Source organism: Apteryx rowi, unplaced genomic scaffold (genome assembly GCF_003343035.1).
Source record: "Apteryx rowi isolate R43461 unplaced genomic scaffold, aptRow1 scaffold_371, whole genome shotgun sequence".
Taxonomy (NCBI): Eukaryota; Metazoa; Chordata; class Aves; order Apterygiformes; family Apterygidae; genus Apteryx; species Apteryx rowi.
The window spans coordinates 51,999-75,840 of NW_020450208.1; the positions used below are offsets into that span (position 1 = coordinate 51,999).

The 23,842-nt window shown below is 37.3% G+C and overlaps 1 protein-coding gene across 4 annotated transcripts in view; it reads left to right on the forward strand.

Annotated features, from left to right (window-relative positions):
• Positions 1–23,842, forward strand: part of HSPA4L (heat shock protein family A (Hsp70) member 4 like) — a 31,402-nt gene that overhangs the window by 721 nt on the left and 6,839 nt on the right. For 2 of the 4 annotated variants that reach the window (XM_026073600.1, XM_026073598.1), the window contains exons 2-17: positions 4,228–4,285; positions 5,796–5,936; positions 7,706–7,828; positions 9,379–9,478; positions 11,471–11,604; positions 12,601–12,845; positions 12,933–13,009; positions 14,210–14,361; positions 14,855–14,961; positions 15,332–15,465; positions 17,145–17,347; positions 18,810–18,857; positions 20,026–20,127; positions 20,656–20,793; positions 21,419–21,544; positions 22,735–22,842. In XM_026073600.1, the coding sequence (XP_025929385.1) occupies positions 4,228–4,285; positions 5,796–5,936; positions 7,706–7,828; positions 9,379–9,478; positions 11,471–11,604; positions 12,601–12,845; positions 12,933–13,009; positions 14,210–14,361; positions 14,855–14,961; positions 15,332–15,465; positions 17,145–17,347; positions 18,810–18,857; positions 20,026–20,127; positions 20,656–20,793; positions 21,419–21,544; positions 22,735–22,842 (1,996 nt within the window). Of the gene's footprint in view, positions 1–4,227; positions 4,286–5,795; positions 5,937–7,705; positions 7,829–9,378; positions 9,479–11,470; positions 11,605–12,600; positions 12,846–12,932; positions 13,010–14,209; positions 14,362–14,854; positions 14,962–15,331; positions 15,466–17,144; positions 17,348–18,809; positions 18,858–20,025; positions 20,128–20,655; positions 20,794–21,418; positions 21,545–21,914; positions 22,118–22,734; positions 22,843–23,842 lie in introns of those variants that run through there. The other 2 variants (XM_026073601.1, XM_026073599.1) reach the window with 2 other exon arrangements.

Genomic DNA, 23,842 nt, shown 5'->3' on the forward strand with positions numbered 1-23,842 from the left:
CCCGGCAGGGAGCGAGGCCGCAGGATCCTGCCGGGGCCGCGTGGGGCCGGGCGAAAGCCCCTTCCTCGGTAACGAGAGGAGGTGCCGTTTGGGGCAGGAGGTTCCCCGAGAAACACTCCTCCTTCCCCCCACCCCCCCCCCAACTTGTGACTCTTCCGTGTCCTTGAAATACCGCGCCGTGCCGGGTGACCCGCGCGGCTCCCGAGGCACAAAGGAGTTTGTTGCTGCCCGTGTAGCGCTTCACTCCTGTGTAGCGAGGACCTCGGTTTAAGTGCATGTGTTTCCCCAGTTTATACTGGTGTGGTTGGTAGTGCTAGAAGCGATTCCACTAACAACTTTACAATGGAGCGGGGGTGAGACTGGGGAGGAGGAAGAGGAGGACGTTGATTCACCTGGGAAACAGGGAAGTGGCGCGATGAGTTCSCTCTCCCTAAACCTGTTCTTACTTGCACCGTGCTGCATCTGTTGGCTGTGCAATACCGAGGTTTCTGGCAGGGGGAGGAAGGGGGGCAATGGGCTATGTCCGTGATGATGGGATGCGCAAGAGTAGGTGGAGATTTTTCTTTTCTGTTTCTATGGGATACGTCTGGGATTTTTGAGAGCCCTATCTGTGCATAATTTTTAAGGAAAAATCAGGAATTCATATAATATTCATAAAACTCGAGTTTTGAATGGTCCTTTCCTTTATGAAAGGAGTTCATAGCTGACAATAGAAACTTGTTTCTGCTATGTGAGGCCATAGTAACTTTAGCATTACTACCATTTCAGTCTTGGAGAAACGTACATCTAGTAGTGCTTTATAAAGTTTTAAAAGAGTTTGGAGTTGTGCGCTAAAATGCATATTGTCTGTATGAATGAAAATACTCTTAAAACACTTGGCACTGCTTAGAAAAAATAGACTAGCGTCTCCTCTCGCAGTCAGAACTTTCAGGAAGATGTTACACTGATGCATGTTTTACGAGAACTGAAATTCTGAGACATTAAAACTCTGTGCAAAGAACCTTCCGAAACGGTTGCCCAAAGAGTCTTCAGACAGCTGCAGTTTCCTTCCCCTTTATGATGTAGAGTGCTTCCAATTCCTAGCTATTCCTGGAGTGTGTTCTTTGTGGGTATGCTTTGGGTAGGTTTCTGTGTGTTTAATATCCCTCATATTAACATACATGAGTAATTGCTTTCAATAAATTTACAAAACGATTATGAAAGAAAGTTAAAGCACAGTTAGCAGGACAGCACCTTGAGTGAGCAAATACTTAAAGGCATTGGATACCTCACTTCAGGTGACACTTCTCTTGGCTTTTTTCCTCTTTCTCCAAAATATAGTATAGAAAAACATTAGTAACTTTTAAAAGTTCTATTGTCTTGAAATAAACCAAAAAAGTAAATAAAATGTTATGGTTTGAATACTGTTATGGGTTACTAAGCCTTATTTAGAATAGGATTTGGGTGATGGTCTAAGAGTTATGTCTGCTCTAGAACTTGAGTTGTGTGTGTTGTATAGTACAGTGTAAAAATATCCGAACTAGCTCTGAACAAGCTAGTACACTTAGATGCCCAGTGTGTTATTAAGATGTGTAAGGGTACTGGGTTAGGTCCTAAGGATAGGATACTCCTGGCTGTGTTGTACAGGGCTAATTGCTCTTCYTGGGCAAGGCTAATTATCATAGCCGACTTCTGGTTTTGGAGCTGATTCAGATGTCTGTGCAATACTGCTGCGCACAGTACAGCGTTGGTGTAAGTATACTTCTGTGCTACAAATAAAGCAGTGTAGACTTCTGGAAGATAGTTTATTATCACGTGTTAATAGAACACTCTTTAAATCATGAGTTTGGTGTCCTGGTTCTTAAAACATTCAGGTGTAAGCCCCTGGGTTAGCATTTTGACAGTRATCCTTTATTCATATTTTCTGCAACCTACATCCTGTGATCTAGGGCATGGGATTGCTAGCATTTGTATAGTGTGTGTGTTATTTTTGAAGCTTTAGTACAAGTTTGGTAGAAAGAAAGGAAAAAAGTTCTGCTATGAAGCCATCTGTTTCAGCACAACTTTAGATAGTTCTTAAGTCTTTTGGTCTTTAATATCTCTTTAGATGTTAACCGACACTTCAGTTTTTCTGAGTTAGGAGCTCCAGCCAGTCTGTTGCAAGCATTTCCAGTGACCCTGGGCAAATGACCCTTTCAATTGCTGTATCTCATTAACATGGTTTTGTGGGGGGAAAAAAATGTTGATTGTTGATGGCTCATAATTTTTTTATAACTATTTTTTTTTCAAACTACAAGCAATTAGCGTAATTACAAACTGTAATTAAAATAATGAGGTAGCATCTTTTCCAAAATGATGTATGGAAAGGATTGAAATGTTCTMCTGGTGGAGGGAGTTGTTGTTATTAGAAAAGTCTCTGTGCTGTTCAAAGTGTCACTTGAAAGCAAGCTGGGGGTGAGTGGAGAAAGGTCTGTTGTCCCACCTGATGTGTCTCCTCATGGCAGATGTACCCACGACAGCCCTTTAGGAACCACAATTGCAAAGTTTAGAGCCTAAGAGAGCACATCTTGGTTTTTGACTCTCCAGCCAAGGGGGAACCTTGTGCTGGGACCTCAGTAACATAAGAAAATGATGGCAAGAACTTTCTCATGGGCTGAGACTTGATGTTTCATGCTGTGTTATAGGTGTATTTGAAAGTGTTGATGTCTGAGTCCAGAAAAAGCCTGGTATAATAGCATTAACAAATTGTAATCTCATTATCCATAAAATAAGTGCCTTTGTAAGCTATTTGCAACCTTTCTAATTTGCTTTTTTTCTTTGTAATAACTAAAGAAAATGCCAGAATAATTAGGAGTGGTAATATTAAACCATGTAAGTACAAAATGTGTACTGTTTGTAAAAGCTGAACTACTCGTTTAAAATTGTAGTGCAATGCATTTTCTACTTGCAGAAGTTAAATCCAGGGAAGGTTCCACATGTTTAGTACGGTCTTTATAGCAGAACAGGGTGCTAGATAATACTATCAAATTACACACAGTGCTGCCTTTGTAATGAAGATGGAGAGGAGGCAGGAAGCAGGCTACTATACTGACCTTTATGCTTTCACTAAACAATTCAATTTTAACCTTATGAAATCTGGATCATAGTTGTTATTACTACTGAATGATTTCAGGCAGATCAGTTCCTTTTTAGGGAACCGGTTCCATTTCACATCTATTAAAAACAAAGGTGGCAATAGTAATTTCCAAGGGGGGGGGGCGCTTCATTGACAGTATTTGGAAATACACTGGTTAGATGATATGCTGGTTAGAAAACATGCATTAAAGTGAGAAGTAATAAATGTGTGTGTTTCATTAGTGGAAGAAGAAATTTTTCTAGTTGCTGTGTTTTTACTTGAATCGCTGCCAGAACAGTTAACACTGAGGCTGTAGGTAGARCTCTGTCATTGGAGTTGTTGCATGTATGTCTTGTAGGTTTTGTTGCTCCTTGAAAAATGGCCAGCAATTAGTGCCCTTGCTGCTCATGAGTAGGCTGGTGGAGAGGCTGCTGAATGCAGCAGCAAGGTGGCCAGATGTAGCTGTGGACCTTGGGCAGCCGTGTGCCGGGGCTGAGCAGGGTGCTTGTTGGGTAACCTGAACGGCTGCGAGAAGAAGCAAGCCCCAAGGGATCTTGTACGCAGGAGCCTGGCAAGCCGGTTCCAGACCATCTCCCCCTTTCAACTGCCTGCCACGTGTGCCTGGTAGTCCTCAGTTGTGAAGTTCTTGATACGCAGTTTGTATTATTGAGCTCTTTGGCTCTCTTGGGCTTAGAATTTTTTTTTTAATGGTTGTCTTATGGTTATTGTTGTTAGACTCTTACAGTGTGAATGTAGCTCTAGCAAACCTCAGGGTCTTTAAGTCAAGAAAGCCTGACTGGCAAAATTCAGATTTTTATAGTAAATGTTGCAGGCTCTTTCAATTATGAGCTGTGACCCTTACCTTCATGATAAGATCTGTAGAATATGTTAGTTTCTAGAGAATACCTTAAATGTAATAAGGAAAACTGTGGTTGCTAGCAGTTTCTAAACTAATCTGCAGAGAATAAAAGAACTAGAATTCCACTGCAAGTTCTGGTGCTTCATATAATAAAGTTGTTAAATACCACATCCATGTTCTGCTACTGTATTTTTTTGTCTTTCTAAAAGTACCATGGAAATACTTTGTGTTCTTTGAAGCTGAATTTCTTTTTTTTTCTTTTCTTTTTTTTAAGAGCTTGTATATCTTTAGGATCCAAGACCCGGGCCATAGGGAATGCAGCAAAGAGCCAGGTAAATGGATCAAAAAACCCTATTACTTATCTGACTTCTCATGTTGAACTGTGGAAAGAATAGTAATGAATGAATTTGGTATTTCTCCGTTGTAGAGGAATTACTACTGTGAAGTAAACACAGTAGACAACTTAATTAGTAAGGCTCTCACTGCTTCAGTTCCCTGTATTGAAGTTGAAACATTGTTTCTGCCTTGTTTTCTGTCATTTAGAGTAAAAGTGGGGAGTGACTGAAAAATCTAGTCTCTTCCCCAGTAAAAAAACCTTTTTTCTTGCTCACTTGTCACAGCAATAGTAGAGTTCATGCTTAAATCTTAATGGGAGGGGGGGAAGTATACTGTGCTTACATTTTAGATCAGCTAAAACAGAAGTCAAAGAGTGAAAGCCTAGTATATAGATATTGATTGTTCATAAAGTGAAATGAATGCATCTTAGTAATTTACTGCCTTAACTCATAAGTTCAGACAGAAGTAAAACTTCTTTATAAGTCTCTGTAATTTCAGTTGCCACCTGAGAAAACAAAGAACAAACTGCTTTGGGAGTAAAATACTTAAAATGACTGAGCAGAAGACTTCATAATGACCAATATGAGTTTAGAAAGCCAAAGTAGCTGAGGTCTTGCTGTCTTTTTCATATATATGCATCATGTTAGCATGCTGAGAGGAGGACTTCCTCCTCCTTAGCAGTGTGTAAGTAATTGGAAATTGAATTAGCTGCTTTGCCTAGTGGATGCAAAGGTAATGGAGTCCACTGGTAGTACTATGAATGCTCAGTATCTGGCAGAGGCTGTATCATTTTCTTCCTGAGAAACTTTACACTGCTTATCTGAGCTCAACCCCTGAACTTTCCTGATGAGGTGGTGTCCTGTCAGTCATACTTTCCTCCAGCTATTAAGCATGGTATTTAGACTAGTAAACTCAATTTATGCTGGAATTGATTACACTGGAGTAACTTTTATTAATTTAAATATTGTGTTTGTTAGAATCTTCTTGTTCTGATCCTTTCTGTTCTTAAAATACTTAAGGTGAAACACTGACTAGGGAATAGCTATGCGGAGATTTTTATCTCCAGATGGAATCTGAATTAAAGTTGAACTTCAAAGGAAATGGAAGGTTTAAATTTGTAAAAGTTTAATTTAAGGTTAATATAAATAGTAGTTTCATTGTTGCAATGGCTGTCTGCAGCAATGAATGTGTAATATGATAATCAGATGTCACATACTATATCAGAAACCTCCCTTTAATAAAAGGTGCAGTGAAAATTAGCTACATGCTTGCTGGTATTAAAAAGGGAAGTAAATTTGAATTTTATAATGGAGACTAAATTTAAAAAAAAGCCTTTCTCCTGTGTGCAGTGCCCCCCCCTTGCACCTTGCTTTCCAATAAATGTATATTGTTTGAAGTAAGTCTCCCAGTTAATGAATCAAGCCCAAACTTAACAAGTTTGCTTCTGGATGGTCTTCTATACCATGCATCTCATGGTCAACTAAAAATGAGATGTGTTTTCCACAGATTGTCACAAATGTAAAAAATGCATTACATGGCTTCAAAAAACTGCATGGAAGAGCATTTGAAGATCCTTACATACAAGCTGAAAGGGCCAAACTTCCTTATGAGCTTCAGAAGATGCCAAATGGCTCTGTAGGAGTAAAGGTGAGTTAGAGCTTTGTGCAGAATATCTCTAGTGGTAACGATTAGCACTTAAGAGCTTTGTGTTGCTTCTTACTTAAGAAATCTCTAAATCTGTTCATGTCCATTTTAAAAAGAAATGTCAGTTTAGCAGTACAATAGTGCATCTTTTATTTTTCATAAAGTCTTCCTTAGCATAATTTTGCTATCTTTCTAACGTAAAGAAGTGAATGAATTATAATGATATTATATTAAAATATTATAATTAATGATTGAAAAGATCAAGAGAACTTGATCTGCAGTATTTACACATTCTTTTACTAATAAGACAATGTAAAAAGGTATTGTGTGAAGCCTCCTGTACAGATATGCTACAAAACGTTAATGGCCCTAACATAAAAAAGGTTATGTTTGGGTTGCATTTGCCTTGAATAAAAATTACTGTATAATAAAGTTTTTATCTAAAGATGATTAACGTTATTTTCCCTGCAGTAACGTGCTCAAATATTGTACTGACTTTTTTGCTTTGAGATGTCAGTTGAGCTTTCTTATCAACTGTATTAGCTTTCTACACTTAATATAGTAGTTTATACCTTATATTACCAGATTACTTTCAAATAGATTTAATTATAGTGCATGACTATTAGTCTTGGCTGAGTTTTAGGTCTTATGGGCATGCAGACACCAAGTTTCAGGAAAACCAGATAATGCTTTGAATATATAATCTGGACAGGTTATTTATTCTTAATTTGCTTCCAAAATAAATGGCTTGAAACTGCTGTTCTCAAAATTCAGACTTCCTGACTTCAGACTCGGTATGCATCTACCATTAACATTTTAATTGGATACAGAGTACACTTTTGAAGTAAATATCCCATCATCCTTACATAGTGCGCTTTGGGTTGCTTTGCCAAGGGGCTTTAGAGCACATGAAGGGAATTCCTTTTACTTTGTAGACATGCTCATATTGTGCCTTATTAACTGCCAGTGTAAACATAGCCATTGTTCTTCTCTCTGGGGTTCCCTGCACAGGCGTGTTCGGGATTGCTAGAGAGACCCCAGTCAGGCAGAAATTCAGGGCATGTAACCTCATGTGAGGTAACCTCAAGTACAGGCTCAAAGATACAGATGTGTTTCCTGGGCAGGACAGAACTGCTGGAGTTGTCTTGTTTGCCCCCGCTCCACCTTATGTGCCTGAGTGACCCTTGAAGGAAATAAATGTTCATTGCATTTGTTCCAGAGCTTGGATTTTAGCTCGCATCAGGAAGAACATGTGAACTATTATGTTTTTATTTTTTTTAATTAAAAAAAAATAAAAATGCTGTAGCATTTTGAATAATCCTTTGAAATAACTGAAGTGTCAAGGTTTCCTACAAATGGATGTTCAACCAAATTAAACTGTTACTATTTGTTTAAGTAGCATGAATCCACAGCATCAATCGACATTGAGAGTTATCTGTGTCAACAGTCTGGTGTTAAACTTGGGTCTCATTGATCAAAACTACAAAAAAAGTCCAAGCAGCACATCTTAGAGAAGAGATGACATATCTCTGAAAGGATCTTTTATTTGTTGTGGGACTCTTGGAGGGAGGGGAAGGTGAAAAACCAAACCCATAGCCTTCAGATTAGTTCTTGGTTAGATAGCTTTTCAACTTCCATTAGAAGTCTGTGGCAAAGCCCACTTGCCCGCCGGTCCAGGAGTAAATGCTTGTCCATGCAAAATTACATCCATTGGTGCTGAGAGAACTTAACCTGAGATGATTTATTACAGAATTGCTATTTTTTTATTTCAGGTGAGATACCTAGATGAAGAGAGACCATTTGCAATTGAGCAGATAACAGGAATGTTACTGGCCAAGCTCAAAGAGACTTCAGAGAGTGCTTTGAAGAAGCCAGTGGCAGACTGTGTGATTTCAGTAAGTTGTAATATATTTATTGCAGTTCTGTTTATAGATAACTTTAAACTTAACAATTTATGCTATGGTGCAGTGGGAAGAGATATGAGTAGTAGATAGAAATCACTTACTAAAAGCAAAACTGCAAATTTACATTGCAATACACAGCTGTTTAACTACCTAGCTATTTATAACCAATTTGCCAAAAAAGTAGGCCTTTATTCAACTTTTTTCAACTGATAGTGTTTCTATAATCATGTGTCAGAAAATGAAAAATTCATTAAATCAGTGTGTTTTTGGACAGAAAATACTTGCTTGTCAAACTGATCCAGACTGGCTGACTAGCCTGTTATAAATGGGAATTGGCCTATATGTGAGCATATTGTCCTCATTTCTAGAGAACTTTCCCAAATGTATGTTAAATTCCTTTATATAAAGTTGAATGCTGCTGGGTTTTAGTGTAGATTCAGAGTTGCCTAAGCTTCATGGCTCCGAGGGTCATACTAACAATTTCTGAGAAATCTGAACTGCCCACATTTGTTTGAAAGCATGGGGGTTTTTTTGTTTTTTTAATGGTTAGTTTGTTTTAACCTGGAGCTTCTTGCTTTGATAGTCTCCTTGCCCAGGTTTTGGTCCTGATACAAAATTTTAGATTCCTGCCTTTCGTATGGGCTTCGTTTCCTTTTCCTGCTTTACTTCTGCTCTTGTTCTGGTGAGAACTCTGGGCATGAACTATTTGGGCATGAACTATTTGGGGTACCCCCTCTCTCAAATAGAGAGGGGGGAACCGGAAAGCTGTGTATGTTAGAAATCTGCTTTGATCTCTTTTGCCTGCTTTGTTATGGTGTACAAAGACACACAAATACCTCCCATGCAAACAAGGAATCCTTGGTAATACACTATAATGATAGCTAATGATATAGAAACTGTGAATATAGTTCTATGGTTTTAAGCTTCACTTATATTTATAAAGTGAGAGTTGTTTGCAGCCAGTTTCTAAGTGGGCTCTGACTGTGCTTTGGCTATTTTTGGTGGAATTGAATATTGTTATACTGCAGTGCCAGCTTGCAGTGTGCATGTGATAACTRAAAATGATACAACATATGGTATAGCTTCAATTGTAACACAAATCCAACACCACAGAATTAAGCCTGAACTATAACTTAGTGCAGTAGTACTTTTAYGATAATTTATTTTTAGCAGAGATGTTGACAGTATGCTATATAAATGTTTTCAGAAACTTTTCTGAATGGTTTGGTCTGGTAATGACTTTAAGATCAAGATCTCAAAAGAAGAATCTAAGGAACAAGGTTTTTGGTGCTTAAATGCAATTTAAAACACTTGAGTCTGGACTTCAGTTAACAATTTTGTTGCTTTGAAATTTAATTAAAACATTCATTAAAATGAATTATCTAGCTGTTTTACTCAGACTGCCTTATTAATCTGAGCCTAGCTTATAACTGTTTTTTGTGGTATTAAAATATGAAGGAATTGTTTAATGGGTACATCTGGTTTCTTTGAATTAAAGTTCATATATTACGATATCCTATATAATGATTTCTTGTAAACAGGTACCCAGTTTCTTCACTGATGCTGAGAGAAGGTCTGTAATGGCAGCTGCACAGATTGCAGGATTAAATTGTCTGAAGCTGATGAATGAAACTACTGCAGGTAAAAGGGCTACATGCACAGAAATAACCAGCCATACATGTAAATGTGTGGGTGGGTTGTCTTTTTCCCCTAATTCAGGCTATTGAATCTGTCAGGCTGATGACATACCAGTGTTGCGCAATCAGGAACTTGGGAAAAGCTGCCCAAGGTAGTACTGCCCAATCCATCTTGGGAACTAGAAACAAAGTAACTCTGCTAGTGGTGTGATGTTCTCAGTTTTAGACAGGATGAAAGGATGAGAGTTCATTTGTTAACTTGAGTGTGCTGCCACATTAGCTACTCTGCTTCTGGAGTGAAGCTGGTAGCGCTGTGCTGTGGTGTGGAGCTATACTGGGAAGGCCTGAGCTAGCTTGAGAATCTCTGAATGATAATCCAGCTGGGGTATACACCTGACCTAAATTCTCAGTTGTTGTATTAAATAATACTATTGTACAATATTTTCAGATTTTAACCAGCTTTTTCCCTTCTGAAAGATKATAGTAAATGCATCGTTTATTATATGTCTGTAGTGGTGTCTCTTAAGTGTGATATTCCCCATGTTTTTGCTCTACAGTGCATTTCCAAATGAACTCGGTCATACTGCTTTTTCATTTTATTTGCAATTAGCCATTAATACATGTTTACTTTCCCCAGTTCGATAAAACAATAACATAACATATTTCTTGCTTACTGGAAGATTGGTGTGCTGGAGTAAAAATAAATCACATGGGAGTATTAGTGAAATATTTGTTAATCATAAGCTAGTACTTACTTGAAGTCAGATATATTTAAGGGGAATTCCAAAAGGTATAATCCAGAGTATAATGCAAACAAATTGCATTTTTACAGAGCTTCTTCTGAAAGCAGACCTGCTGATCATATTTAGAAATGACTTTAACTGCATGGCTTTCCAAAATATCCAGATCAAATTGAGCATAAGTTTGTGGGAACATGACTGTGTTTAAACTTGTAGCAGATCTGTCAGTTGCTGTAGTACTGGCATAAATGTCATTTGTGTAAAGTAATTTGTTTATTGCAATTTTTTGTTGCTGAAAAGTTTTTTAGGAAGTTTGAAAACAATGGTTTATAAAGGGGGTTGTGAGTTTGCCTCCTGGCTGTGGTGAATTGCTTTTAGGGTAGCCTATAAAAATAGGCTACACTTCATGGGAACTGAAGTGAAGCAGTTTAAACCAGTAACAAAGTGTTTCTTGACTTAAATTCTCTTTTTCTAATGCCTCAACCAACTTTATAAGAATCTAAGATTTCAATACCAATATTAAACTAGCCCTATAAACATTTTTCTTTACCTCTTGAGTACACTTGAATTTTGCAAGACTGAGACAAAACCAAAATATTGAAAGTAAGGTATTTGAAGGTGAGAGTTGTAGACATAAGACTTGATCCGTATTAATAAAACGATAATAATTGGGATAGCCTTTTCACAAAGAGCAATGTTAACTTGGCTACAAGCAGAGCTGAAATGTGAGGTGATAGCTTTAGTAGTGTTAAACTTTCACTTGATGTCCATTTTCTCTATGGACAGTGAAAAATCTGTTTTCAGCAAGTTAATTCTGCTTGTGATGAGCCACTTAATATATGAACAATAATTCTCAAACTTAAAAAATGATCTGATAAATACTGGATCTAAAAATTTAAACTGATGATGGAGCAAAAATGCTACTTAATCATGTTGGCACTTTGGAGGTGCACAGCTTGAGTGCAGCACATGATTTCTGTTGGAAAGAGGTTATACAGAATGTTTAAATGTTAATTACTCAATTACCTCACGTTCAATCATACAAAATTGTAAATCAAACAGTAAGAAATGAAAATCAAATTTAAAACCCATGACCCTCTGCATTCTTATGTTCTGTTTGAGCAGAATAGTAGAGTGTCTAGAAAGAATAAACATAATAAGCAGCATGGTTCTTTTTGTATTGCTTTTATCATGTTTCACACTTGCATACAGCTTCGCCTTCATTTACATCAGTAACTTCCCTATTCTTTTTTCAGTTGCGCTAGCCTATGGAATATACAAGCAAGATCTGCCGGCCTTGGAAGAGAAGCCAAGAAATGTGGTCTTTGTAGATATGGGACATTCTGCATACCAGGTTTCAATCTGTGCTTTTAACAAGGGAAAACTAAAGGTAACTTTCTGAGCTATACATTAAAACTTTATTGAATGATATGTAAAATATTGTTCTGGGAAATGATTTTTTTAAACAAGTAAATGCCTGTAGGAAATACTTTGAAAATGCTGTATACCAAAATCTTCTGATTATTTTTGGCAAAATTGCCAAAACAATTTCTATGAAGTGCAGAAATGAAGTATCCCAAAGTGTTTGGAAAAGTGCTTGACAGCTAAGCATATGCATGGTGTTTGTGCCCTGTTACCTCACTGAAACAGATATGTGTATTTTCTGGTAATCTCAATCTTTGTAGTCATGCAGCTGGCTTTTTTTCTCTTCAGTAGAATGGGAAATTATTGAACTGCACTTTCTTTCCCTCCTGCTGTGCATTAGGTCTTAATCTAAATCTTAATCTAAATATGTGAAATATAACTGAATGATCTTCACTTTCAAGTTCTGAGAATGTCATCTTTTAAGTTTGGGTAGTGGTGGCTGAATGTTTTTGTAAATCTGTCTTTGCTAGCAAAACATGGTCACAAAGTCATATGGAAGGTGAAACTTTTTCTTTGTTTTTTGCTTACAACACAAAGCTAGTAATAGCATGACAAGATAATTATCTCAGTCTGCTGCTGCTTTAGTGAGCTAGTAAATTGTGTAGGGGCCATAGCATGGTAGGAAGTAACATGGTTAAAGTGTTGGAGGGGACTGTTGGGGGGTTGTTCTTTGTTAGGTGAGGGGGGTGTGTGTTTTTTTTTTTTTTTTTCCTTTGGGGGAGGTATCAGGAACTAAAAGTTTGAGGGGGGGAAGCATTATCTTTTTATTTATGTAAAGTTGCTCTGTCAGGTGGCTGTGTAGTAGTAGAGAATGGTGAGAAAATCGCAAAGAATTTTGCCATATCAAACCTGTTTTTTAAAGGTGCTAACTCTTAAAACAATGCTCCATATGAAAGCTATCCCTAGATCTAAAACATTAAGTCTAATAACTTTTAATCTCTGTTCTTTCACTTCTGTGTAGGTCTTGGCTACTACCTTTGACCCTTTCTTAGGTGGTAGGAATTTTGATGAGGCTTTGGTAGACTACTTCTCTGAAGAATTCAGGACAAAATACAAACTGAATGTAAAAGAGAATCCCCGAGCACTGCTGCGATTGTATCAGGAATGTGAAAAACTGAAGAAGCTTATGAGTGCAAATGCTTCTGACCTTCCACTCAATATTGAGTGCTTCATGAATGACCTTGATGTCTCTAGTAAGATGAACAGGTACTGTGCATTACTTTCCCTGAAGTGCAATGAAGTGTGGTCTCTAAGTTGGCTTGTAATATGAGACTTTTTTCCCCATTTCTGCAGAGCTCAGTTTGAACAGTTGTGTGCTGCCCTTCTGTCCAGAGTGGAACCTCCTCTAAGAGCAGCCATGGATCAAGCTAGTAAGTAGGAGTTAATATAGGTATTACATTTGGCTCAAGAAAGTAACTGGCAATATAGTTATGCTAGATCTCTTTAATGATTATCTTTTAATATATTTTTGTATTTATTAGAATTGCAAAGCTAAGTACTGAAAAGTTAAATGTAAGTTCCATTCATATGCTTGTCATGTATGCATGATCTCATTTCTGCCTCATTTAGTGCACAAATCACTATGCAAGCCTGATTTATTGACCCTCATTCACCCTGTGTAATGGAAGAGATTGCCCTCTGAAAGCTTATTTCTTCTCCTAAGCAGTGATAGCAAAACTATCATTCTTTGCCTTAACATTTTGCAATGTCTGGCCAACTTGTTCCATATGTAATACATACCTGTCCTCACTGACCTGAGAATTTGGCAATAGATACTTGAAATAAGCTACTTGAAGCATGTGCAAATAACTTTTCTTTTTCTCTTATTTACATTACATTAGGAAAAAAATTAGGCTTTCACAAGGATAGGAAAAAGCTTATCCTTAACTTCAAGCCTTTTCAGCTAAACAAAAAAGAAAAATTCTCCTTATGTCAGTTGGCTAGATAAGTAATGAAAGAAGAAAGAACTTGAACAGTAACTACTACAGCAAAACCACACAAGGACTGATAGTTGTTAGAGATCACTTTATGCACGTATCCTGAATCAAGAATTAAAGTTAACCTGCAAGCACAGTGTAATATTTATCATACATTTTTAATTAAGGCTTTGTTTTTTCTGTATTGTCCAGCAAAATTAAATTGAACATATAATGAGGTACATCTGAGCTTATTTTATTCTTGTTTGGGAGGGATGAGGTGTTGTCCAGTGGTACAGGGCTGCCTGAGAGAACCCTATTTTACACACTTAGGCTTATGCACACCAGAAAGGGGATGCACATGGACAATGCATTTTGAAGAACAGCTGTCATGAAGTAACCACTGTTTGGATGTTTGGCTTCTGCATTTCCAGAATTATGCAGTTAGAAAGCTTTATAGCCTTGCAGAAGGGACAAAGATTGAGTAGAATGTGTTATTACAAATCTGTTTTTAAAGATCTTGTTGGCCATTGATTATATTCATTGCTTGTCACAGTGTCTAGATAATAAGGGGTCTCGATCTTTTCTTGGTTGTCCAAAGACAGCTTTTTGATATCTTGATGATAACCTAAGATCCTGCACTGTCTTTTCTAGAACTTCAGCGTGAAGATATCTACAGTATAGAAATCGTAGGTGGGGCCACTAGAATCCCAGCAGTGAAGGAACAAATCTCTAACTTCTTCTGTAAAGAAATCAGCACCACACTAAATGCTGATGAAGCTGTTGCAAGAGGCTGTGCCTTGCAGGTATGGTTATTAAAATTAAGCTTCACTATTACTTGTTTAACACGATGTACTGCTGAAATACAACTAACCAAAAGCCAAAGGTACTACACCTGAAACCAAGGTGTAAGGTCTTACTTGCTTTTCTGAACACTTGGTCACAGTGACCATGTAAGAAATGGTAACTTAGTACTGAGTGATGATAGAAGGATGAACTTGTAGAGATTTGTTCAACTTGATAACCCACACTGCTGTATAATGGTTTGGAAGCTTTGTTTATATTTTTACTGACAATTGCTAGCAAAGTAGCATCTGTTACTGTTACCTTAATTTAGGTAAGTCATTCAGCTCAGATGACTTGATTGGCTTTCTACTAATAGTAGGAAATCTGTTTAAAAATTCTGTGGTAAGCAGGACCTCCATGTGACCTGTATTAATTTGTAGCCTCTGCACTTTATTATATTTACTATTTATTTCACTACATGAATGTAATAAAATTCTGGTCTTTCTTTTCTAGTGTGCAATTCTTTCCCCAGCTTTTAAAGTACGTGAATTTTCCATCACAGATGTTGTTCCTTATTCAATAACGTTAAGATGGAAATCATCTTATGAAGAAGGAACAGGGTAAGCTGTATCGTGTTTAGTAAAAACTGTGTATGTATATGCCTTCAAACTCTTTATCCACCTGAATAGTTTCCATTTTCTTTTGTATCATACCTCTTTGATTTCCAATTACTGCTTAGTCATTGGGAGTATATTTAAAATACTTCAGTGWGGGCTTGCTTAATTTTTGAGAAGTGTGGCATAAAATGTATGGTCCAGTTTTGAGACCTACAGATCTTCAACCTGGAACTCTTGTCATAAGCTGACTTTTTAGGTAAACATTATTTAGCTACTTGTTAACATAGCTGATGATCATCAGCATAACTCGATTTTGATTATCCATTATGTTATGCTCAGTAGTTTACCTTTATTCAATGTTTTCCTACTTCAGGGAATGTGAAGTCTTCAGTAAGAACCATGCTGCTCCATTCTCAAAAGTAATTACTTTTCACAAGAAAGAGCCTTTTGATCTGGAAGCTTACTACACCCATCCTCATGAAGTGCCTTATCCTGATTCCAGAATAGGTAAGAACATATGAATAAAAATCCAAACCTAACTTTCATGAACAGTGTGTTTGTGGGAAATGGTAAATAAAACCTCTGCTAAAAAGTTTTTTTTAATCTCTSTATTTCCTAGGTCATAGAAAAGCCCAAGTTCTTTTTAGAAAGAAAGGCTTGGCACAATCTCTATTGTTTGGATACAGTGATCAGACAGTATCAATGTCATCTTCTGGTAGTTTCTAGAAAACGTACTTTTTTCATTCTGTATCTGTCTTGCTGTTTCTGAATGCTTTAAGAAAGCAGGTACAAAGAGTTTAGTGCTCTCTTGTGTGGTTCTTTCAATCTTTAAAATGGATCAGGATCTGATGTGGAGGCCAACTTGGATTTTCAGAGAAATTGGATCGAAGGAGCTGTTAACACAGATAATTATCTGTCCAGACTGGTATCTGTCTTGCATGTTCTGAGAGTAACAGAAAGAGACAAGATGGGCATTTCCTGAACTTAAGCATCTGTAGTAGAGGCTAAATATGAATAGTTTACTGGTATCTAATAGCATCTTTCTTACAATTAATAGAGTYCTCAGGGTTTTACATAAAATTACTAGGTATTAGTTGCTGATAAAAATTTCGTGGGTATTTCCTATTTAACTATCTAAGATGTCTGTCTTGTTTAGGAAAAAACATTCTCCTTTACATGTGCACAGTCTGCATCACTTTCACTCAAATTTACAACTGGTGTCAAAATGGGGTATTGGCCTCATTGCTTCCRGAAGCCCTGGTAAAGAGACTGTTCAGTTTCAAAAATGTGCAGTGCATCTGTGTTGCATGTTTTGTTTCTTAGATGAGTGTTCAAATTCAGACCTTCCAGGGAACGCAGAGCTGCTGCTGGACTTACCACTGTGTTACATGTGGGACCAGTAGGACTATGGGGGTGTGCCTGCCACTCAGTAGCTGAATATAAAAGATGTGATGCTAAAACAGCCATCGTTGATATAGGCCTTAATCTTTCTTTGTACCCTCTGTACAGCCTAACTCACTAAAACATTACTGCATAGCCTTTATTAATATCTATTGAAAAGCTTAAAGTAACAGGTTTAGATCATGTTCTGTGTAAACTTGCATAGTCTTATTCTACAGAGCTGCAGTTTGCAGTTATGTTCTCAAGGCTTTTTGTGAAGCAGTATCACTAGAACTAAWGTTAGCTTGATGCGCTTCTGTCAGATGTTTGCCAGGCCTTCTGTCTTAAAATCTTTAAAACTCTTCCGGTGCTAGCTTGAATGCTACAGGAATATTCAGGTAGGATACAGACAATATACATACTTTTTTTTAAAAAGAACTCAGTTAAGTAGTAGGGCTTTTCTGTTCTAAGAGTAAGAGCCTAATAATAGCGTGGTGTTTTGGTTTTTGTTTTTTATGAAATACAGAAAGCAAAAGTATCCTGCAGCTGTATAAATTAATCAGTAATAATTGGGAAACTGGGTTTTGCTTTCTTTAGTTTCAGCTTACACTGTACACTTAGTTGTCAGTTCTACAATGTATATCAAAGTAGGAAGCTTCCCAATAGGGATAACTTAAATTACATGAAGCTGCTATTTAAATTAACACACTTCTAGGGGAGGAGGAAAAAAAGTGATATAAAACACAGTATCCTTTTTTCTGCCTTTTTTTGAGTTATAGTTTAACCATCTTTTAAATTTTTTTAAGGGCGTTTCACTATTCAAAATGTTGTTCCCCAACACGATGGTGACAATTCCAAAGTGAAGGTTAAAGTGCGTGTCAACATCCATGGCCTTTTCAGTGTGGCTAATGCTTCAGTAATAGAGAAGCAGAACATAGATGGAGATCACAGTGACACACCTATGGACACTGAATCATCAAGTAAGAATCAAGGCAAAGATGATGAGCTGGTATGTAAACTTGTAAATATCTACACTCCTTGTAATTCTGAAAAGAGCTAATAATTGGAGATTAAATCATAGTGTATAGCTTTTCAAAATTACTACTTCTCCACCCTTGAATTGCTRCTTCAGTTACATAACACGTTTCTTCATGTCTATGTATTTATTATTAAAGTACTGATGGTGTGGTTGTAAGAGCAAAGAAGTATAAAAACTGAAAGATTCTGAAGAATTGCTTTATTATTCTTTACCAGTCTCTGTGCCAGWCTTAACCCAGTGGGAACATACTTAATGAGATTTGTTGGTTCTCACAGATTCCCCCCCCCCCCCAAAGAACTACATTTTCATTGAATAAAAAATGCATAGTATTTCTTTATGATGCATGGGAAGACTTGTTCTTAATAAACACTCTTTCACTTATGTACTACAGTACTGTTAATTCTTACAAACTCGCTTGTAAGACTACAGTGGGGGAAATGCTGGAAACAAATGTGTAACAACTTTGTCATTAAAACTGAGAATTTAGCATTTTATATTTCCTGAGCACACTGGCCAGCAGTTACATAAATGCTATAGATCCTTGGTGTCAGCTCACAGTATTCTGTCCATTAGTTCTCCCATTTTGGAGCAAGGAGGGTCAGCCCCCTTGATGGTGTGTTACCTCCTAAGAGTGGGTGGCTGAGTCGCAAGGTGCAGCAATTCCATTGCAGAGCTGAGGACTGGGCACCAGGGAGTGGTTTGCAGCTGGGAGAGGCACCCCAAAGGTGGCCTCAGCAGCCTTTCTTGTTTGCTTGTGCCCTTCTGTAGCTTGGGATTTTAGGTACCTCGCTGCTCACAGGCAGGAGAGAAGAAAGTGTAGAGAAAGAGCAGAAAATGAAGCAGTAGGCAAGTTACTGCTTGCCACTCCTGCTGTCTCCGAGATTGCAAAGTGCTCAGCAGAGTGACTAGCCTAAGAGGCTGTTGAAGGCACTGAGGGAGTGTTCTGTTGCTGAGTAACTTTGGACAGAAAGCAAAACACTGTTTTTACTTGGGAGAAGAAAAGATAAATACACTTCCTCTCATTACCTCTTAAAGCTTGTCCTTTGCAGCTTTTTCTGCTTTAGTCGAATATAGTAAAGGAGCTGGAACAAGTGGTTGTACAACTAGCATTATGTGATAAAAGCAGGTTCCTTAAAAATCCCACTGTCCTCAAGGACCTTGAGGGTGAACTGGTACTTCAAATACCAAACTTAATGCTATTCTTTGTGGACAAGTCTTTTGCATCTGATACTTGTATACAAATGAAACAGTTGAAAGTGACATGGCTGACACTTTCTTTAATCAGTACTACTGCTTGTGGAGGCTCCTAGTTGTAGTACACGCTGTTCAGTATCAGTACAAGAGTAACTGCTTCCATCCTCAGCCTTTCTGTTTATTTGTAGTACTTCTGTTCATCCTAATAAATCTTCTGTTTTACAATGGTGCTTGTCAGCAATTACCTTTCATTACTGAGGATGATGCCCTTGACTCTGAGGAGGAGGTTGGTGGTTTGTATATATATATATTTTTTTCCCCTCTAGCTTTTTTTCTTGTAGAAAAAACTTTTCCTTCCAGCTGTTGCCTTTTCTGTGTGAACAGTAAGAATGGTAAATGAGGATTTTCCTCTCCTCCCCAGCCTGAAATGACAAAACTTAAATTTGGCAAAAGTAGCTTACTTTTTAACTTTCATGGTTAAAGACTTGCTGAATCAATTAACACACCAAACCTGCAACAGCTGCAGCATATGTGCCAGTGCTGGAGTTTGAACAAAACCCTTTAAATACATAATTCCTTATTTCCCAGAAATAACAGTAAATTATTTCATGTGCATATGTAATGTGTGAATCCAGGAGTCATAATTCCTTGTAATGGAGCAATCATTGACTTTTTAAGCCTTAGCTATAGCTCACTATTGATGCACTGGTTAATCTGGATGTCTGCTGGAGTTATCCTGAAAATTTGAGACTGTCCCATATTCTGTTATGAAAGGTTTTTGCAAAGACAACAAACTACTATTTAAACTAAATCAAGTGACTAGTTCTGATAAATATGGTGATGTCACTAAGGCCCACAAATTTAGAATAAGGTGTAGGTAAACTACGGATAAGTTTAAGTAAAACACACTTAATTTGGGGTGGCAGGGGAAGACAATTGGTCACATACTATAAGAGCCTACTATAGAACTAGTTTTCATGGACATATGATGCAGATGCACGTTACAGTTATGGGGATTAAACTATTTCTGCACTGGATGACAAACTTAAACTTGAGTGAAGCAACACGAGATCAGTTCTGGCTGTTCCACAGAGAGCTTGTTGGTTTTTGCCTGTGTTAGTGTTGTATTTCTAGAATGTTCTTTACATACATTTTAGATGTATTTATTTCTAAACTAAACTGGAGAGAGTATTCACTGGGCTTAGTGTAATTCTGCCATAGGGAACAGAAGATACATTCTAATTATTTCAAGGGGGACAGGCAGAATAGAGTCTCCATTTAAATTGAGAAGGATTTGAATGTAATACTGTATCAAAATAGCGATCTAAACATGGTAATCAAAACTCTTTTAAGAGTGAATTGTCCATATATAATATGTGATCTGTCATAGCTGACTTCAGTCATAAAAATATTACGGCAAAGCTGTGCATTCAGTTGTGTAACTCTTTTTCTAGGATAAAATGCAGGTTGATCAAGATGAAGGTATTCAGAAAAGTCAGGCTGAACAACAGAGCCAAGCAGATGAGGAAACCGAAAACGCAGGAACTGAAACAAAAGTTTGTATTGTGTATTCATAAGGAAATGCTGTTTCCCTTAAACTCTTTTTCCCTTGGTGTTCTCAAATTCTTTCTGTTAATCTTACCAATTGCAATATACGGGACTATATTTGGAGGACCACAGCTATACTGCAATAGCTATATTAGAAATCCTGCTTTAATGCTTTCATTTTCAATGTGTACATGGTTAAGATTTTGAAATAAGTTTCCTTTATTTAACATACAGTTTTATAGTGAAGATGGAATTTAAGGAAACTTTGGAAACACTATGGAAAGGAACATGCAAGTGCGTTTAGCTCTTGAACAAGTTTTATTAACAGCTTTTCAAGTTATGTATAAAGAAATTCCACCAGCTGGGTACAAAACTAAGGTAATAGTGATTCTGAATAGCAGTAGTATAACTGTGCGCTTCATTTACATCTGACTCATTTGTAGCTGTTTTATTAGTGCAGTTTCTCTCCTTCTGAACATAAATATAATAATATTGCAGCTGTTCAAAACTTGTAACAAGTGTAAATCTTTTTATAGACTGCTTCTGGAGACAAGCAAGATCATCCAAACCAGCCTAAGGCTAAAGCAAAAGTCAAAAGTATTGACCTACCTATACAGGCTAGCCTCTACAGACAACTGGGACAAGATCTTATCAATTGCTATATAGAAAACGAGGTATGTAGCGTAAACAGATGACAGCTCAAATGAATGACACTGTAAATAACTGTCTGAAAGTACTTGCAACTATAAACTTATTACTCAATTTAGAAGTCCCTTGGGGTTATGTCTTTTTATTATCTTTTTTTGTTTTGGTGAAATTAACTTACTCTGTTTCACTGAAAATACTTGATTCCCAGATCATCTTCAAAAGATCCTCTCCGAACCTTCCAGGTATCATGGTCATCACTGTTAGGATTCTACCAACATAAGCTCATCTCTGGGAAACAATCTGAAGAATAAAACAGGAAATATTTCCTAGGGCAGAATAATTCCTAGTGACTTCCAAACCAGAGTCAAGACTTGTATTCACTTCTAGTCCTCCATCTGTGGTGGTCAATTCACAATTGATAACAGATCCATTTTCTTTGAAGCACTTTCCAACCAGTTCCCAAATGTAAACTCCTTCCCCCCACCCCCAGTTCTTCCTGTGGAGAAGACAAAGGTTAAACAAAGGTGCAAATATCGCTGACAGTGAATTAACAGCCTTCTGTGAAGTTCTGTGGTACAATTTCAAAATAATAATGCTTCAGTTTGACACTTTAAATGCTTGTAGCTTAAACTAAGTTTTCCTCCTCCATAGGGGAAGATGATGATGCAAGACAAGCTTGAGAAAGAAAGAAATGATGCTAAGAATGCTGTTGAAGAATATGTGTATGACTTCAGAGACAAGCTATGTGGAGTTTTTGAGAAATTCATCACTGAAGAAGTAAGACATATCTGTGTTTCAACTGTTGGAAAAACTTCCTTTGAATTTTAAGATTTGAGTGTGGGGTATGTGGAGGCTGCAGGAGTTCCTTGGACTTGCCTCAGAATGTGAAATTGATTCATTTCAGAGGTGAAGTTCAAACTAGGTATGCTTCAGCCAGGCATTTATGACAAATATGCAGAGCTCTATAAGGAGGGATTTCAGATAAAGAAATACTGTCCTATGGTGGGAGTAAAAAAGCAGGACTGATCAGCCCCTAAATGGCATCACTGGGTAGGAGTAAAATGAAAATGAGTACAAGTGGAGTGGCTGTGTTTTATCCTCTGTACTTCATTAACTTGGAAATATGATTCTTTCTGTGCTTTAAAAGCATTTTGAACCTCATGTGCTATTGAAGTCCAAGCAGAAGGTGGTGGAGAAAGTGTTTACTGAGCTTTTGCAAAAGCAGTATTGAAAGAACACTTGTCCTACAGTAGTTTCTCTGTAACAGCCATTTAAAAAGTTGGCTGGTAGCAGGCAACCAGTTCTTGAAACAAGAAGTGTCYGGCAGCAGCAGCTGTTTAAGGTCTGCTCTCTTGATTACCTGGAATGCTGCACCAACCCAGCAAGGTAGTGCAGATACCCTTCTATTATAAACTCCAGGGTGTGAGGCTGTTTTTTTTCCATCCCAGGTTCAAAACAATCTCTTTACTTATATAAGTAAAGAGGATAGACAGGATCAGTATTTCCAAATAACTAAAGATCAAAACTTTATATGTAGCTGATAAAGTCCAATTAAAAGAAGCTTAACTTCAGCATATGTATTTTTGTTATCCAAACTTCTGTCCGTTTCCCCCTCCCCAACTATGCTACAGGAGCTCCTGATCAGCAGAACTTTGCATGTAAAGAAAACATGCAAGCATTTTATTAAAAGATGCAGTCCTTTCTCATAAAACTAATACTGATGTTATATAATTCCCATAAACTTCACTTGCAAATCAGATTAGTAGGGCTGAAGTGCTGCTTGTATGATTCTGTAAAATGTTGTTCTTAAAGTTAATTAATCACTGATTTCCTTCACATTATGAATTCAGTATTAAACTGATGAATTCCACAGCCCTTTTTTTGAGTTGGGGGGGGGGTTTCTGTGTTTGTGGGGGCAGTCTTATTTATCTTGTTGTGAACACAGATATTCCTGACTTGCTTCAYAGGATTCAAATAAGCTCACCTTGATGTTGGAAGACACAGAAAACTGGCTTTATGAAGATGGAGAAGACCAGCCAAAACAAGTGTATATGGATAAGCTTCAGGAGTTGAGAGTAAGGCTTTAAGTTATTTTCTATTTTAAAAAAAAGTATGTGTCTGTATGTGTGTATACATATATATGTGTGTGCGTGTGTGTATATATATATACGCACACGCTCTCAAGAACTGGTTGAAGTAAGCAGAGCTCTTCTAATGAGGGATGTGTACGTACATACACACATGCAGGTTTTGTAAATCCACTGACTTCTAAGAATGAACATCCAGGTTGTATCTGGATACATTTCAGTTATGCAATGAACATATTATTTAGAACTAAGAATACAATCTGTTTTAATCCTGACTCTGCTTCTAATTTGAAAACTCCCAAATTGAGAAGTGAAGCAGACTCTCAATAGTTACAAATAATAAAACTAATTGCTATGGGAATTTTGTATAATTCTTATTACATTCTCATAGAGGCTCAAGTGGTTTGATTTCTTATTTTTTTTTACACCCCCCCCGTCCCTCAGGTCTTCAGAATTACACTTCAAAACTTATGCTCTGATTTTTTCCTGTTTCAGCATTATAAAAAAATAACATAGCTGAAATGTTTTGACAGCAGTTGTCTGTAGACTTAACCTAATTCCAACTTTCAGTGGTGTTCTACAGTTATAAAACTGAATTTTTGGTCTAATACTTAAAGGTAAAGGCTGAAGAGTGCTTTAACAGTAGCTTTCATTTTGTTTGATTAGTAACTACCAAAAMCAAGAACCTTTGAGTAATCTCATGGGCAGATGTGAGCTCTGATGAATGACTGCTCAGTTTGTAATGATCTTTAAGTATGTATCTCTAGCTCTTGAGCTCTATTTTGTCTCAAATCAGGCTTCCTTTGGGGGAGTGATGATTGATGGAACAGCATTACAGATCCTAGCAACTGGCTTCTTACCTGGATACCAGCAGGAGGAAGGGGAAAGGAAAAAAAAAAATAAAACTAAAAATTTCCCATCAGCTACTCTAAGAATGTCTTGCTTCTCTTCCAGCTGTGTGTCCCAGACCTTTTTTTTTTTTTTTTTT